This window comes from Euleptes europaea, chromosome 17 (genome assembly GCF_029931775.1).
Source record: "Euleptes europaea isolate rEulEur1 chromosome 17, rEulEur1.hap1, whole genome shotgun sequence".
Taxonomy (NCBI): Eukaryota; Metazoa; Chordata; class Lepidosauria; order Squamata; family Sphaerodactylidae; genus Euleptes; species Euleptes europaea.
Genome location: NC_079328.1, coordinates 20,361,315 through 20,378,281, shown reverse-complemented (window position 1 = coordinate 20,378,281; position 16,967 = coordinate 20,361,315). Strand labels below are relative to the sequence as shown.

At 43.6% G+C, this 16,967-nt stretch overlaps 1 protein-coding gene across 1 annotated transcript in view; it reads right to left on the bottom strand.

Annotated features, from left to right (window-relative positions):
- The window catches only part of ANO2 (anoctamin 2), a 152,121-nt gene that overhangs the window by 66,595 nt on the left and 68,559 nt on the right, over positions 1 to 16,967 (bottom strand). The window contains exon 12 of the mRNA XM_056862313.1: positions 10,657 to 10,740. Within this exon, the coding sequence (XP_056718291.1) occupies positions 10,657 to 10,740 (84 nt within the window). The remainder of the gene's footprint in view (positions 1 to 10,656; positions 10,741 to 16,967) is intronic.

Genomic DNA, 16,967 nt, shown 5'->3' with positions numbered 1-16,967 from the left:
AAGCTCTGCTCCTGACAAGCTCTTTCCCTTGTGCTGAATGGAGCAGATAAAATATTTACTGCTTGATGGAGAACAGTTACCTTGATGGGCAAACATGTTACGCAGTGAAACCGTGGTACAATAAATACTGCAACAGGTCCTTTACCAAAATCCCATTTACCACAACATAATGCCCCGTGGGAATTTTTTAAAAAGTTTTTACATAATGCACCTCTGTAAAGCCATAAAGAGCAAATGACACCTGCTCAGGTCACCATGTTTTCTTTGCAAGCGCAAAGGCGCCATTCTGTACACAAAGAGCCACATTTTGGTTTATGGGAAATGGCATGCTTCCTAATAATGCATAAACAGTAGACAAGGGGATGATCTCTTTCCTCATTTATTTCCCCTTATTAGCTTCTATAGCAATTTTATTTCCTCCCCTTGCTGATGTCTGCTGTACCACCTCTCTTTACCTGCATGGTGAAACATTAACAGCACAATCCAAAGTGGGGGACAGCCTCCTGAGCAGCTTGCTTGCCCAGTGCAGCAAGCTGAAAATTCCCCCCAAACCCTGTGAAACCTCTCCATGCAGTTCCACGGGGCTGTGCCACCATTTTTGCAGACGGAAGTCTGTGCTGGTGAAAGGGGGCATTTTGGGGGCGAAAGGGATCATCCCCTCCCCCAGGAATGCCCCCTTTGGCTCTGGCGCGAGGTCCTGCAATGAAAATATGCTGCTGCTGAGGCTGCGCCGAGGTCCATGCGTGGCACTTACATGCAGCCCTTCCCCATGTGAGAGCAATCTCAGGTCATTAGGGAGTTTCACACAGCACTGTAAATGATGAGCACCTGGTGATGGGGGAAAAAGGTTAGTTTTCACTCTGTTAAAAGAAGGGGAGGGCTTCAGATAAGCCAGCCAGGAGGAGGGTGTCTGGACGGCTGCCAGAGAAGAAGCGGTTTGCTTGCCTCCCAGGAGACAACTTCCCATCCTTATTTCGGATTCAGCCTGGATAAAGGGTATTTTTTGTTACAAGATTACTTAGCCTGGGTAAAAGGGTGCATTTTTTGTTTAATAAAACTGTGTACTTTGTTTTTCCCCAACACTTGCCTGTTGGAATCATTTCTTTACCTAACCATGGGTAATACAATTGGCGCTGTGAGCAGGATTCCAGAGGCAATATGGGGACAAAGGACTGCAGGGAATGTGCAAAGCTGTGTCCCAGGATGGTTGTGTACCAGTGCATGGGCCCCAGCTGCACACATGTTAAACTCAATAACCCCACCTACCAAATGGGATACTGAGCTGGAAAAAGCAGGACGTCGCACACCCAGGGCAATAAGTAAATGCTTTAAAAAGATAGGAATAAGGGAAGGTGCAGGTGTAGAGGAATGTGGCAAAGTGGGTTGGCTACTTCTAACTGCACTAAGAATGGTCTGGGAGTTGTTGGAAGCCTCTTGCAATCAAGTGGAAGAGCAGGCTGAAGAAATAAGTGCCTTAAAAGAACAGCAACTAATTCTGAAGGAAGCCTTGAAGAAGGCAAGAGAAGGCAGGAATGCTGCTGGGGAACAGGCAGGGGCTATAGCTGTTCGTGTCACGAAGATTAAATGGAACTGGCAGCAGAAGAAAGACCCCTACAAAATCAGAGCACTCAACATCTCTAAAGACTGGAGTTCCACAGGTTCAGGGGATTCCAATGAAGCAGAGTGGACTGAGGGGGAAGGTAGTAGCGAGGAGAAAGTGCAAGTAAGACCTCTGATTACCAACAAGGCTAAAGGGCCACCTGGAGGGCAAGCACAGGTTACTCGCACTGTGAGGGATTTCAGCCAGCAGGAGCTGACTGAAATCACCAAAAATACTAAACAGCAGCTGGGGGAGTATTTAAGCCACTGGTTGGTACGGCTTTGGGACCAAGGCTATTCAGGTGTGCATATGAGCCCCCAGGAGCTATTGAAATTAGGTGCTTTATCTAATGACGTGCTCATTAATGGGTATTTGAGGGGGGCTACTGGTCAAACACAGACCCTCTTTGATTGGGTTTGCCTGGGCATCAGACAATGGTACCCTGCCCCCATGGACTGGGAGGAACATCTGCCACCCTGGAACACCATTGCTGAGGCAACAGCACAACTTAGGGGGATGGCAATGCAGACTGGGATATATATCCAGGGATTCCCAGGTCCTGACCCTATGCCCCTAACGGCAGGTATGAGAGCACGGCTACTTAGGGGAGCCCCGCCCAGTTTGCATGGTGCTCTATTAGCCCTGCTGGGACCTGCTCAAGGGCGAGCAGTGGGGGATGTGGTAATCCTTCTGGGACAGCTGGGGGATGTTCCCAGGGAAAATAAGCCCAGAGCACAAACTGCTGTGGGAAATAAGCAAGAGTGGTCCAAGGATAGAACAAAAGGGCCTAAAATAACTCGAAGGCAGATGTTTTTTGAGCTCCTTAGGCAAGGAGTGGAAAAGGAGAAGATTGATGGCCTTCCAACACCTGACCTGTTCCAGCTGTGGAGACGCAAATGTACTACTCAGGAGCAGAAGGGGAAGGTACTGCAGACCAAAGGAGTCGAGGTGAGAGGAGTAACACCAACTGCTCCACCTGAGGAGGAGGACTTCTGTTATCCACTTGTACCCAGTGTATCAAAGGGGTGGGAGATGCCCATACCTTTGGATTAGGGGTGTGGCAAGGCTCCAGTGAGTAGGCTAATGAAGACAGCCATTCCTGGAGACCCAAGCCCACATATACCCCTCACAGGAGCGGTGGCTTCAATCCATGGGAACCCCACAGTGTGTATTGATGCCTATGGGAACAGGGGGGAGCATCAGCAGGCAGCCCTGGCAGAGGCCAAGGCTGCTGTAGTATCTGCTAGGCCCCTGGGTCCCTTTGAAAAAGGACTTCCATGTGAGCTGCTGTCTGCTACCATAGAGGTGACTGTATGGAGTCTTTGGCAGAAAGGGCAGGAAGGGAAATGTGTGCCATTGGGCTTCTGGTCGCGGAGGTTGCCAGACGCCATGTCAAACCATTCTCCCTTTAAAGACCCACTGCTAGCATGCTACTGGGCTCTGGTCGAGACCAAAAGATGGACTGGCCAGGAGCTAGTGATAATGAGCCTGAACTGGGTGGAACGTGACTCAGTCAGTCCTCTGGTAGGCAGAGCTCAACCCCCATCTGAGCAAGTTCACCCTGGCCCCCAAGGAGTGAGTGCTTTGCAGGAAGAGTTGCCTGTCAAAAAGGCTCCCCCTTATTCAGAAGTGGCTCATGAAACTATTTGGTGCACAGATGGTTCAGCCAAGTATGAGGGGGGAGAACGAGTGTGGTGTGCAGTTGCAACTAATTTTAATCATATTGGCTTGGGCTGGGAAAGGACAATCCAGCAGCCACTGTGCTGAACTGGTGCCTGTGGTGAACAACTTCAGATTTTGGGAGGGGTGGTATACTTGATTCATAGAGGTAACTGGAAATGTAAATAGTTGAACCCTGAGTTGCCAAAAGGAACACATGGATGAAGGGTGTATTGATCACCAAGGGGTGGAATGTAGTGGAAACTGCGGAAGACCATTGTACTACGAGGAGGTAGATGGTGGTCAATGCAGCTTTTCCCCATGTGAGAGCAATCTCAGGTCATTAGGGAGTTTCACACAGCACTGTAAATGATGAGCACCTGGTGATGGGGGAAAAAGGTTAGTTTTCACTCTGTTAAAAGAAGGGGAGGGCTTCAGATAAGCCAGCCAGGAGGAGGGCGTCTGGACGGCTGCCAGAGAAGAAGCGGCTTGCTTGCCTCCCAGGAGACAACTTCCCATCCTTATTTCGGATTCAGCCTGGATAAAGGGTATTTTTTGTTACAAGATTACTTAGCCTGGGTAAAAGGGTGCATTTTTTGTTTAATAAAACTGTGTACTTTGTTTTTCCCCAACACTTGCCTGTTGAAATCATTTCTTTACCTAACCATGGGTAATACAAAGCAGCCTTGTGCCGGTGTTAGTGCCCACTTGCACAGTGCAAGTGGCACTAATGCCAGCGCAGGGGTCATGCTGACTCCTAAGGCCATTCACCCCCTCCTTCAGGATTGCACTGGAGGAGTTCTAAGTTTGGATGTTGGAAGGATTCTCCTGACCCCGCTGAGATCTCTGTCAAACATTGAAGGGAAGGTATATACCATGTTTTAAAATGTGTTGCAGAGCTCAGATAACATTGGCAAAATTTCTTCCGAGGAAGAGGGGGTTTATTTGTTTATTTAAATGACTTGAACCCTGCGCTCACCAGAATCTATCCAAGATGGCTCATACATCCCTGGGAAAGTCTGTGAGTGAAAGCAAGGTCCCTTTCATATGGACTTTCTAACCCAATTTGGCTTCTGAAGGCAAACAGATGTGTTTTAAGGTTTTACACCTTAAAGGTTTTAAGGGTAAAACTGTTGGGTTTTGGATAGCGAGTTTCATTGTATTTCAGTCATTCAAGGGTTAAACTGTTTGTAACCAAGCTGACCAGATCAAAGGTGATGTAACCTACAGTATGTGTCAAGTAGCCATTGGTTAAACAGGACAGTTGTAAAAGTATTTGCATACTAGGAGCTTCTTCTTTGTTTAGCAAGAAGAAGCCATCGCCATTATAGTTTAGATTTTACCATGCGAAGATGTCAGCTATAGAACTCCCAGCTTCTGGGACGTGATAGGAAACTTAGAATGTAGTACGAGGTTTGTTATTTTACATCCAAGTTACCCTTCCCTGAAGTTAGTAAGTAAAGGTGATTTTTACGAAGAGAAGAGACTGCGAGTCTTTATTGTGTGCGTGCAACCTTAATTAGCTTCTAACGCTGATTCCATTAATATCCAATGATCCATTTCCTCTGACAAGGGTATAATTCTCATCAAAAACTCCGTCCTTCCATAGTTAATGAAGCTCTAAACCGAATTTTCCAAAGCCTGTTATGATCTGATGTTTTCTTGCTGTTGTGAGTTTTATTCTGAAGGGGTGTTTTTAAAAAAACTAGTTTCCCTTCAGAAGTCAAATGGGGTTAAAGAGCCCATGGGAACGGGAATTAAGCTTCCTTTGCCTTTAGGTTTGACTCTAGGTCAGGAATGAGGTATGGGGCTGGCTGGCTACCATGCACTGGGAGAGGGAAGCTTCCCTCAGAGCCACTGAGGCCCTATATAGAGAATCTAGCCCTGGGCCTCAACCTCTCTTGGCCTCTGATTGACCCACTAGTCCCACCCCATCTACCTAACCAGCTTCTTCTTCAATCTGTCAACCATCTTTTTGGTATGGATTTTCTAGCATTCAACCTTTATTGGGTCCAGGAGGGAATTTTATTTTGCCACTAATTGGACCTCAGCAGGCATTCCTCATAACAAAAAGACTTCTTCTCCCCAATGTACCAATTATCTTTGCTTGATACTCTCAAAACTAAGCAGGTATCTTGGGATCTAAGTAGGGCCGCACTGAACGGCCAAACTCCTCAAATATGGGGGTCCCCTTAAGGGTTTGAAATAATGAGACTTATGGTTTCACCACCATGGGAAAGAACATCATACATAACCCCCAGGGCATGGGTGGCTGGAGGATAGAGTTGCCAACTCTAGGCTGGGAAATTCCTCGAGATTTGGGGGGTGGAGCCTGTGAAGGGCAGGGTTTAGGGAGGGGAGGGGCTTCAGTGGGGTATAATACCACAGAGAACACCCTCCAAAGCTGCCATTTTCTTCAGGGGAACTGATTTCTGTGGTCTCAAGATCAGCTGTTTTTCAAGAAGATATTCCATTTAAACCATCCTTCCTCCTCCAAGACCCAGGCCAAAGAAGAGATTATATTTGCATATGGCCACTACACTTGTTCATCTTAATTGGAACCCATGGAAATAAAACTGTAACCTTCTTAATACTCAAATAGAGTGTGCCATTTTTAATGTTGCCTTCCCCTCACCTTATCCCTGAGGCTGGGTCCATGTGTGGACCCAAGACATGCAAGCTTTTCAAGGGGGTATGATTGCTTACAGTTCTCTGTCATCCATTCAGTTACAAACCCATTGTAACAGTTGTGGGAATATTATCCTCCACGCTTTGGAAGAAGGGCATAAGAGAAATATAATTGGGGGGGGGGTAAAAAAGTTACTTTGTTCAGATATCACTACCTCTGCCCTGCATATTGCCGCAGTCATCATGGCCAATGGCCATTTAGTGACTAAGAGATCAATGGCTACAGCTGCCTAGCAAAATGGTTGGTCTGAAAAAAGCAGATGTTTCAGTAAGAGGCAGGGGTGGAGGCTTCCTTGCAACACGCCCAGCCGGTTTTCTCTGAGACTGAGAGGGGCTTAACTGCAGAAGAGGGAACGGTCTCCTCTTCAGCTGCAGGAAGAAGAGTTTTGATGCTTACTCTCAGCCTGGATTACCAGGAGTGGGAATCACTGAGAGGAAACATAATTGATAGGGAGGAAATTTACTAGCAGCTCTACTCTGCTATTCAAGGATGGTTCTAGGTATATCAATGGGATTAGGAAGCATTCCGCCTATTAATCCGCCTTCCAATTAAGAGAGCCAGTGTGGTGTAGTGGTTAAGAGCGGTGGTTTAGAGAGGTGGACTTTGATCTGGAGAACTGGGTTTGATTCCCCACTCCTCCATATGAGTGGCATAGGCTAATCTGGTGATCTAGATTTGTTTCCCCACTCCTACACATGAAGCCAGCTGGGTGACCTTGGGCTAGTCACACTCTCTCGGCCCCACCTACCTCACAGGGTGTCTGTTGTGGAGAGGGGAAGGGAAGGTGATTGTAAGCTGGTTTAATTCTTAAGTGGTAGAGGAAGTCAGCATATAAAAACCAACTCTTCTTCTTCATCATCATCATCATAACGGTGCATCTAGATTTCATAAGGAGAGGTTTCTCCAAGTCCATGATCTTGAGCTATGATAAGGAGTGTCTATTGACAACTTAAGAATTTAAGTTTAATTAAATTAAGTTTCCCGTGCATCCTGGTTAAATAGTACTAGGACTTCCATAAACAAATTGTGGCACCTTAAAGGCAAACAAGTTTGTTTTCATTCTAACCTAAATTTTTGCAGGCCAAAGCCCACTATTTCTTTCTGTAACATACATACAAGTACACATATAAGGTTACAGGGAAAGAAAAATTGTAAACAGTCGGGTGAAAGGGTCATGAAATGCATAAAATACAGGGCAAGACATAATGATGTAAAATTCAAATGTCATCAAGGCCCTTCATAAGAGCCATAATTGGCAATAATGAAATCTCTCTAGTTTGCTACTTTGGTTAACACCTAGATTCTGGTCAAGTTCATCTTTAAAATCAAAGTTGTTGAATTTCAGTTCAGCAATTGCTTGCTGGAGTCTTCCTGTGAAGTTCTTCTGCTGGACAATGATAACATTTAGATCAGTACCTGCGTGTACTGGAAGACTAATAGTGCAATCCTAAAGAAAGCTATTCCAGTCTAAGCCCATTCATGTCAATGAGCTTAGACTAGAGTAACTTTGCATAGGATAACACTGTAACAGTACAATGATAGAATTATAGAGTTGGAAGGGGCCATACAGGCCAACCCCCTGCTTAATGCAGGATAAGCCTAGAGCATCCCTGACAAGTGTTTGTCCAGCCTCTGCTTAAAGACTGCCAGTGAAGGGGAGCTCATCGCCTCCCTAGGTAGCTGATTCCACTGTCGAACAACTCTTACTGTAAAAAAAATAATAGGGCTAGCTGGTACCTCTCCACCCGCAATTTAAACCCATTATTGCGAGTCCTATCCTCTGCTGCCAACAAGAACATCTCCCTGACCTCCTCTAAGTGACAGCCCTTCAAATACTTAAAGAGAGCAATCATGTCCCCCCCTCAACCTCCTCTCCTCCAGACAAAACATTCTTAACTCCCTCAGCCTTTCCTCATAGGGCCTTTCCTCAGTCTTATCACTAGCTACTCCAGCCTAAATCCCTCTTAATATCAATGGACTGGAGTAGCTATTAATAGGATTGCACTGTAAAATGTTTTCCCTCCTGGTTTCTGCATATTGCCATGTTTAGTGTTAATGCCTTCAGGATGACATCTGGAAAGTGTCTGATATCTAGGGTTGCCAGCTCCAGGTTAGGAAAAAGCTGGAGATTTTTGGGGCGGAGCCTGAGGAGGGCGGGGTTTGCGGAGGGGCGGGATTTCAATGCCATAGAGTTCAATTGCTAAAGCAGCCATTTTCTGCAGGTGAACTGATCTCTATTGGTTGGCGATCAGTTGTAATAGTGGGAGTTCTCCAGCTAGTACCTGGAGGTTAACAGCCCTACTGATGTCACCAACCAATTCTCCCTTCTGCCAGTCACCTTCGTAAAGGTAAATTTCTACAGGAAAGAGGTAACCAAGCAGCAAAGACTGACAGGTATCTCCCAAGAATAAGAAGTGGAACGTTTCCAAGCATTGTCAGAGAAAGCGCAGAAAACCCAGGCAAATTATAAGGCAAGCTGGTGGGAGGGTTTACGGGGGATTTCTCAAATCTTTCCTTGTTTATGTGGGTTTTCTTATGATAGTTACACCGCCGAACAAGCCCAAACACACCTTCTCAACCTAAGCCAGGTCCACCTCAAAAGTTAACAGGATGTGTAAACCTGCTCTACAACTTTCCAACAAATTCCTATATAACAAGGTGGAAACCTGCTTTGTGCAAACCCAGTCTCCGTAGAATATGGATATTGTTAAATAGACTTTCCTGACTTGGCAGCTTTATCGAAAGGGCAAAACATCCGCTCCGTAGAAGTAAATAAAGCTTAACCGTATCCTCCTCCCCAGAACTCCTTGCCAGGGTTTTATACATCCGTGACAGCCATTGATATTAATGGAGACCATTATCTCAATGAGCGCATTTTAATGCACCGTGACAGTCTGGGCAAGAGAAAAGCAAATATTATGGTCTATGGCTTTTGCTCACTTTCAGCTTCCTTGCCTTTTATGGGGAAACCTCAACCTGGCATTCATCCTTGGAGGGAAACTGCACTTCCACAGTACGGAGGTGCATTACTGCAAAATAGTTATAAAACACACCATGACGGCTTATTAATTCACTGTGCTATAAACTACATCACGATGTCTAAATCCCCTCCGGAGAAATGACACTTGACTTTTCAAAATTGTTTTCACTTCTCTCCAAATTCCGCAGATGGTTTTCCTGTCTCAGCAACTGAAGACAAATTTCCCAACATTTGCATTACTAGAAAGGATACCTGTGGTAAACAAAGGACAGTTAAGCATAGGGTTGCCAATCTCCAGGTACTAGCTGGAGATCTCCTGCTATTACAACTGATCTCCAGCCGACAGAGATCAGTTCACCTGGAGAAAATGGCCACTTTGGCAATTGGAGTCTATGGAATTGAAGACCCTCCCCTTCCCACACCCCGCCCTCCTCAGGCTCTGCCCCAAAAACCTTCTGCTGGTGGCGAAGAAAGACCTGGCAACCCTAGCTAAGCGAGTTTCATTTCAGATAAAGACAGGTCATGGCAATGAAGAGAAGTGATGGGGGGAGGAACCAGAAGTGGGGAGAAAAGAGGGGATGAAAGGAAAGTCCACAGGGGCAGCAGGTAGGGGAAGGAGATTCCACCTTCTCTCTTCAGACTCAAGCTGGCGAACAGTTTAGCAACGAGTTTGCAAGGACACCAATTATAACAGTCCAGTTAACAAAATTAAAACACTGATTATAAGACACATATTAGACCTTGAAGTAAGAATTGCGCGCAACATCAGTGGTGCAGAAATTAAAAGAAAAGCACACTGCTGACACTGAGAAACCAATGCAAAAAGGCATCATCTCTATGTAGGGTTGCCAGCTCCAGGTTAGGAAATTCCTGGATATTTTGGGGGCAGAGCCCGAGGAGGGCAGGGTGTGGGGGAGGGAAGGACTCCCTAATCTCCAAGTGGAAAAGGAGTCCTTTCATGGGTTGCAGGTCAAATAGATCTGGCTGGGCATGAGATTCAGCTTCTTTTCAAAAATGCAAAAGTTTGCTCTGACCTCAAAATCGAAGACATCTCTAATTATTTTGGCTGGGACGCCAGATGTGGCAACTCCAAGGGTAGCATTTATTTGGCCAAAACAAGTGCAAGAAAACCAGAAAACCTACAAAAACCAGAAAATTAGTTCCCAAACAAACATTTACTAGACCTTTACTCTTAGATCCAATGCAGTGACAGAAAACAAGAACGCAACTAATTTTTCTTCCAAGAGAAACACACACTTGTTTTTGTGGGCATATACACTAAAAAGCAACAACATGGGGGGCAATTCCTTACCAGTTTGCCCACTTGAACCCAGCAAAGCTCATTAGCAGCTGTTAATTTTTATCTAGCAACCACCTCTATTTTAACCAACCAATCAGCTTCAAATTAATGTAAATATATTTTATAGTGACATATAAACACCACCTTTCTGAGCTACTAAATGGGTCAGATAGATTATAATTTTTAAAAGATGAGATACTGATCTTTAAAAAAGCCTCTTCAGTTGAAGTAGAGTCACACATTCAGTGTAGAGCTAGCTATTTTGGCAGTGTCTAACTATCTTTAATAAAAAAGGCTTCAACACCAAGCAAACAGGCCTCCAGGTACATATTTTCTCGCTGATCTGCAACCTGAAGGTTGCAACGCAAACAAAAACACAATGTTGGAAAGAAAGGGATGAGAAAAAGACAGTAAACCAGGTGTCCTACCTCATCTTCGCTTACTGGTTTGCTGCTTTCAGTTCTGGGTTTCTTCTGTAGAACTTTGATTTCATATTCTGGTCTGGGATGTTCCTGTGGCAGGGAAAGATTTTACTGCTTAAGATTTGTAGATCACCCAAACACATGAAAATACATCTACACACAAGACATATTTGGTTGTGCGCAATTAATACACACAAGTATCTGACAGGAAATACTGGTGTGTGGTTATCTAAAACAGAAAAAAAAAAAACAAATCAAACCTGTATACACTCCTTGGTGAATTTCAGCAGTGAAAAGGGAGGGAGAACATATTTAAAGAGACCTTAAAATATGTACTTTGTCAATAATCATATAACAAAGCCATAGAAACCACCGAAACATTGTCAGCATTACTTTGAAATCTAAAAGGTAATATTTAATTCTTAACAATTTTATTAAACAGACATTTTGTGACTATTAATCAAACTGGCATAAAGCTATAACTACTCACTAATCTTTTATAATGGGTGAAAATGCATGGTCGCTTTAGCCTCTTTTATTCCCTGTTACAGCCAGGATTCAGCCAGGATTGACCGCACATTCGGCAAAACGCATGTTTTCGATCCTGGCTGAAACAGGGAATAAAGGAGGCTAAAGCGACGATGCGTTTTCGCCCAAAAAGGACTGGCAAATTAGGGATAAAAACAAGTATAAGAAGAGCACCCAACATTATACTCCACTTTTTAGGAAAACTGCATACTGCAAAGTTAAAAAAAAGGGTAAAGGTCCCCTGTACAAGCACCAGGTCATTCCTGACCCATGGGGTGATGTCACATCCTGACGTTTACTAGGCAGACTTCGTTTACGGGGTGGTTTGCCAGTGCCTTCCCCAGTCATCTTCCCTTTACCCCCAGCAAGCTGGGTGCTCAATTTACCGACCTCGGAGGCTGAGTCAACCTTGAGCTGGCTACCTGAAACCGACTTCCGTCGGGAACGAACTCAGGTCGTGAGCAGAGCTTGGACTGCAGTACTGAAGCTTACCACTCTGTGTCACGGGGATCATTGTACAGTTAGAGAACATCAGATTAAGTGGAAACTGACCATGTATAAAAGACCTATGAGGAGTGTGGCTAGGGTTGCCAACCTCCAGGTACTTATACAAAAAAATCAGCACGTATGACCAACTTAGATATTTGCATTATTCCTCTTAATAAACTTTATTTCTGCTTCCACTGTATCCACATCTCAGTATTCCTTCCAAGTTTGTAGTGGTACCTTCTCTCTCTGTCACAGACCCTTTAAAACGGTGCATGCGTCACTGCTTACATTTGAGGGTTTTTAAAGCCCAGGTTAAACCTCAGCCTATCAGTTCCTAGGTATGAAATTGAAAGAAAATATCTTCCTTATATTTATGTTATTTTACTGTGTATTTGGGCACAAATTTGCAAGTGAGCCAAATTCTCACTGACACACATCAAGGGTACATGTGTATCTTGACCACAAATCATAACATCATACAGCACAAAAAGAAGGGAAGCATCCTACCAGCCAGTGTGGTGTAGTGGTTAAGAGCGGTGGTTTGGAGCGGTGGACTCTGATCTGGAGAACTGAGTTTGATTCCCCACTCCTCCACATGAGCGGTGGAGGCTAATCTAGTGAACTGGGTCTGTTTCCCCACTAGTACACACAAAGTCAACTGGGTGACCTTGGGCTAGTCACAGCTCTTAGAGCTCTCTCAGTCCCACCTACCCCACTGCGTGTCTGCTGTGGGAGGGGAAGGGAAGGTGATTGTTAGCCGGTTTGATTCTGCCTTAACTGGCAAAGAAAGTTGACATATAAAAACCAATTCTTCTTCTTAATGCTTGGGTGGGGGAATAAAAACCTGACCGCAGTTTAAAACTTCAATGTGCACACATTTCCCCTTATTGTAAATGAAGAGACACTGTTTCAAAGTTGCCATGAGGCCCTGAAGACTTGAATTTGTGTTTTTGAAAAATTATAGTAAACACCACAATATATTATTTGTGTTTATGCATATATGATGGGTCTGACAATACAGGTCACAATTGGATGCAGAGTTAAGCACGCTTACATCTGTGTGGGATTGTGGACTTTCCATCCAACTCTGAACTCATTTTCACCAGAATAGTTCCACAGAGGTTACTGGAGTCCCACCACAGCCAAGACCAGCATGATCATGACTTTTGCTTAGGAGAGGCAAGGCCGTTTGACTTAGGGCAGTATCAGCAGTAGTTCTGATGAGCTGAAGGCAGTAACTATGTACAGATATCTATGTTTGTGTCTGTGTGTGTGTGTGTGAATCCTGTAATGCTGGAAGGGGGCCAGTCCAGCTGCCAGACTCTTATTGAAAACCAAGTCAGCCAAGGTACTATAAAAACCAAATAACTGCTCCAAATGGAAACTGAGAATTCCCATCTTGGAAACAAAAAGCCAAATCCTACATTTTGTACTCAGGCAGAAGTCTCCTTGTTGTTGACGTCAATGGGAAATTTCTGCGACCAAGGAATTGACACAGATATACAATCCGCTATTACGCTCGGCAAGTTACCGAAGGGAATTTAAAAATAACTTGGATATCTGTTTTTCCAACAACTCTTTCATTTGTTCTGTATTGTGTTCTGTTTGAAGAATTCAAACTACTTTTCTGCTTAACAGTGATACCTGAAGCTTGAATGAAGTAAAGGCTTGTAAGGGCATTGTTATACCCTTCTAAAACCATTGAAATTGAAATTGTTGAAGAGTTTCTATTCCTTGGCTCCATCGTCAACCAAAAGGGAGACTGCAGCCAAGAAATCAGAAGGACATTGAGACTGGGAAGGGCAGCCATGGAGGAGCTAGAAAAGATTCTGAAGTGTAAGGATGTGTCACTGGCCACCAAGATTAGGTTAATTCATGCCATCGTATTCCCTACTACTATGTATGGGTGTGAGAGCTGGACAATGAAGAAAGCTGACAGGAAGAAAGTAGACTCCTTTGAAATGTGGTGTTGGAGGAGAGTGTTACGGATACCATGGACTGCCAAAAAACCAGATCAGTGGGATATAGATCAAATCAAGCCTAAACTGACCCTAGAAGCTAAAATGACTAAACTGAGACGATTGTATTTTGGTCACATTATGAAAAGACAAGAGTCACTAGAAAAGACAGTCATGCTAGGAAAAGTTGAGGGCAGCAGGAAAAGAAGAAGACCCAACAAGAGGTGGATTGACTCTCTCAAGGAAGCCACAGCCCTCAGTTTACAAGATCTGAGCAAGGCTGTCAAAGATAGGACATTTTGGAGGACATTGATTCATAGGGTCGCCATGAGTCGGAAGCAACTTGACGGCACTTAACACACACACAGTCACATACAGCTCTCAGCTCAAATTGATTCAATGCATCATTAATGACTGACAACCGACTTCCGGGTCGGGCGACCCCCCCCCCGTTGCAAGCGCGAAGCAGCGCTCCTGCCGTTCGCTGCCTTGGGGCATACAAACAGCCCCGTTAAGAACCGGCAAGTGGCACCCCTCGGTGGAAGAGGGGATATGGACTCGGGCGCCGGTGGTGGAACTGCCATGGGAGCGATAGCCGCCGAGAAATCGGCGGCAGTTGCTCTGGCAGACTTCACTGAAGAGCCGGCGCCATCTTCAAGAGACGGCAGGAGAGAGCGAGGTGGGACCCGATTTTTTTCTTTCTTTTAAATTGGATTAAATAAAGGTTACTGATTTGTGGAGCACTAATTTGGGGTGTGTGGCAGTATTTTTTTTTTTTTTTTGCTAAGAGACAACTCTGAACTATCTATAATTCAGTTACGCTCTGTTTTTTTGTCTTTTGGCTTTTTGCCAGTTGAGTGACGCACTTAAAAGAAAAACTTTTTTGCAAACAAGATCTTTGGCTCAAAGGAAAGAAGTTGGAGAATAATCAAGTGACATGGCATAAAATATCTCAGTGGTCATAGTGATTGTTTCTCCTAACTGATTTTTTCCATCTGAATGAGTTTTACAATGATCTAAAAAGAACTCTCTGCCCCCCCCCACTCTCCTCTGGATTACAATTGCTAGCTGTTTTTTCCCCCCTAGCCTATCAATGGCTGAGAAGCATACTAAAGATATACTTAAGGATACAAAGTTGGTGGTACAGCCTCCTCTTAGACGGTCCTCTGTAACTCAAATAGCTCAAATATCCAAACAGACGACTTCTCCAACAGCAACAACATCTATTAGCACCAAGATGCCCTTAAAAACTAAACCTGATGTTAAACCTGAAGTGACTTTGAACTCTGTGTTTGAACTGTTAACCAAGACTCACCAGGACGTTACAGAAATGAAGCAGGAATTATCCCAGAATACAGTTACCACGTCTCAGAATTCAGCTGCAATAGCTGCTTTGCAGATACAATTTCATCTCTGGCTGTCAGACAAGATAAGGTTGAAACCAAGCTCAAAAAAAATACACAGGAGACTAAAGAAATCAAGAAGAAGGTGGATACCTTGGAGATGTCATTAGCATCCGTAGTTGACAGAGAGGAGGGGCAAAATGATCAACTGGCGATGGTTGAGCTTAAGATAAAGGAATCTTCCCTACGTATACGTGGTTTGAGAGAGAAAATTGAGGATCGGGACCTACGTGGATACCTGACAGCTCTTTTGATGGATTTCTTACAAAAATCTGAAGAAGTTATTGCAGGGATGATAGTGACAGCGTATAGAATAAACTCAGCATATGCAACAAGGAATAAAGTACCGAGGGATTGCCTGCTTCAATTGTTTTCTAGAAGTCACAGAGACCTAATACTTAATACTCACTACAAGACACCATTGAAGATTGGGGATGAGCCTTTGAGACTGATGAAAGAAATACCTGCAAGATTGCTGAGGAAAAGGAAGGATTTTATGGAGATTGCTCAACGCTTAAGACTCAGTGGAATACAATTTAGATGGGAATTCCCGCAGGGCCTGTCTTTTATTTTCAAGGCTAAAAGGTTCAAGTTTACAGAAGTTGATAAGGCAGACCAGTTTTTGAGAAGATATGACACTGATCTGGTTAAACCTTCCAAATCAACTAAACAAGTTCCAACCAGAGAATCCACAGAGGAAGAAAAGGCATCTGAGGCTTCTGGAGGTGGAGACATCCCAGCAACATCAGAGGACTCTTCAATTGAAGATACAGAAGGCTGAACAGAAATATGGGGGGTAGGGGGGTGGCAGTAGTAGGTGGCAAGCATGTTGAAATTGATTGTGGAAATAAATGGGATCTAATTGAAATTTGATATGTTACAGGTTTTATCCTGGAATGTGAATGGATTGAATTCTCCCAACAAAAGGAGGAAAATATTTCATCATCTACAAAAAACTAATGCTAACATTATTTGTTTACAGGAAACACATATACTCCCAAAGGATGCATTTAGGTTGGAACAAACAAGGTTGGGTACCCTATTTACAGCATGTAATGATAGTAAGAAAACCAATGGAATAGCTATGTATATACCTGTTTCATTGCAACCAAAAGTTATTTATCAAGATATAGAGGGAAGAGTTTTGATGCTGGAAGTAATGTATGGTTTTCAAAGAATATTGCTCATGGGAATATATGCACCTAATATAAATCAAAGGTCTTTTTATGAAAAATTAGCATCACTATTAGCTGAACATGCTACTGAAAAAATGATTTGGATGGGGGATTTTAATGGAGTTAAGGTACCTAAGATTGACAGATCAGGGAAAAAGAAAAAAGCAGTTAATGAAGGAAAATTACCAGGGAATTTTGATGCCCTTATAGATCAGTGGGATATGTTTGATGTCTGGAGGTTGACACATGGTAACAAGAAGGGATATACCTTTTTTTCACAGAGACATCTTACGTATTCCAGGATAGATATGATATGGATGTCAAAGGGTCTGGTAGAGAAATCAGAGAACTCAGAGATTTTGCCTAGGGTGTTATCAGATCATAATGCGGTTTTAGTTAAAATTAAAATGGAAAATAGAGGTTACAAGCCCTGGAGAATTAATGATTTTCTTTTAAAAAATAATAAAATAGTTAACAAATTGAAGGTGGAAATATCCAATTATTTTAAAGAAAATATAAATAAAGGTACCAGTGAAGATATAGTTTGGGATGCCAGTAAGGCAGTAATTAGGGGACATTTGATTCAACAAAATACAAGATATTATAGGGAAAGGGAGAAAAGGGAAAAATGTATATTAGATGAAATAAAACAGGCGGAACGATATTTATCTAGAATGCAGGATAAAGGGGCTAAACAGGAACAACAAAATAAAATTAGAAATTGGCAACAACAATATGAATTTTTAATTGCTGAAGAGATTGAA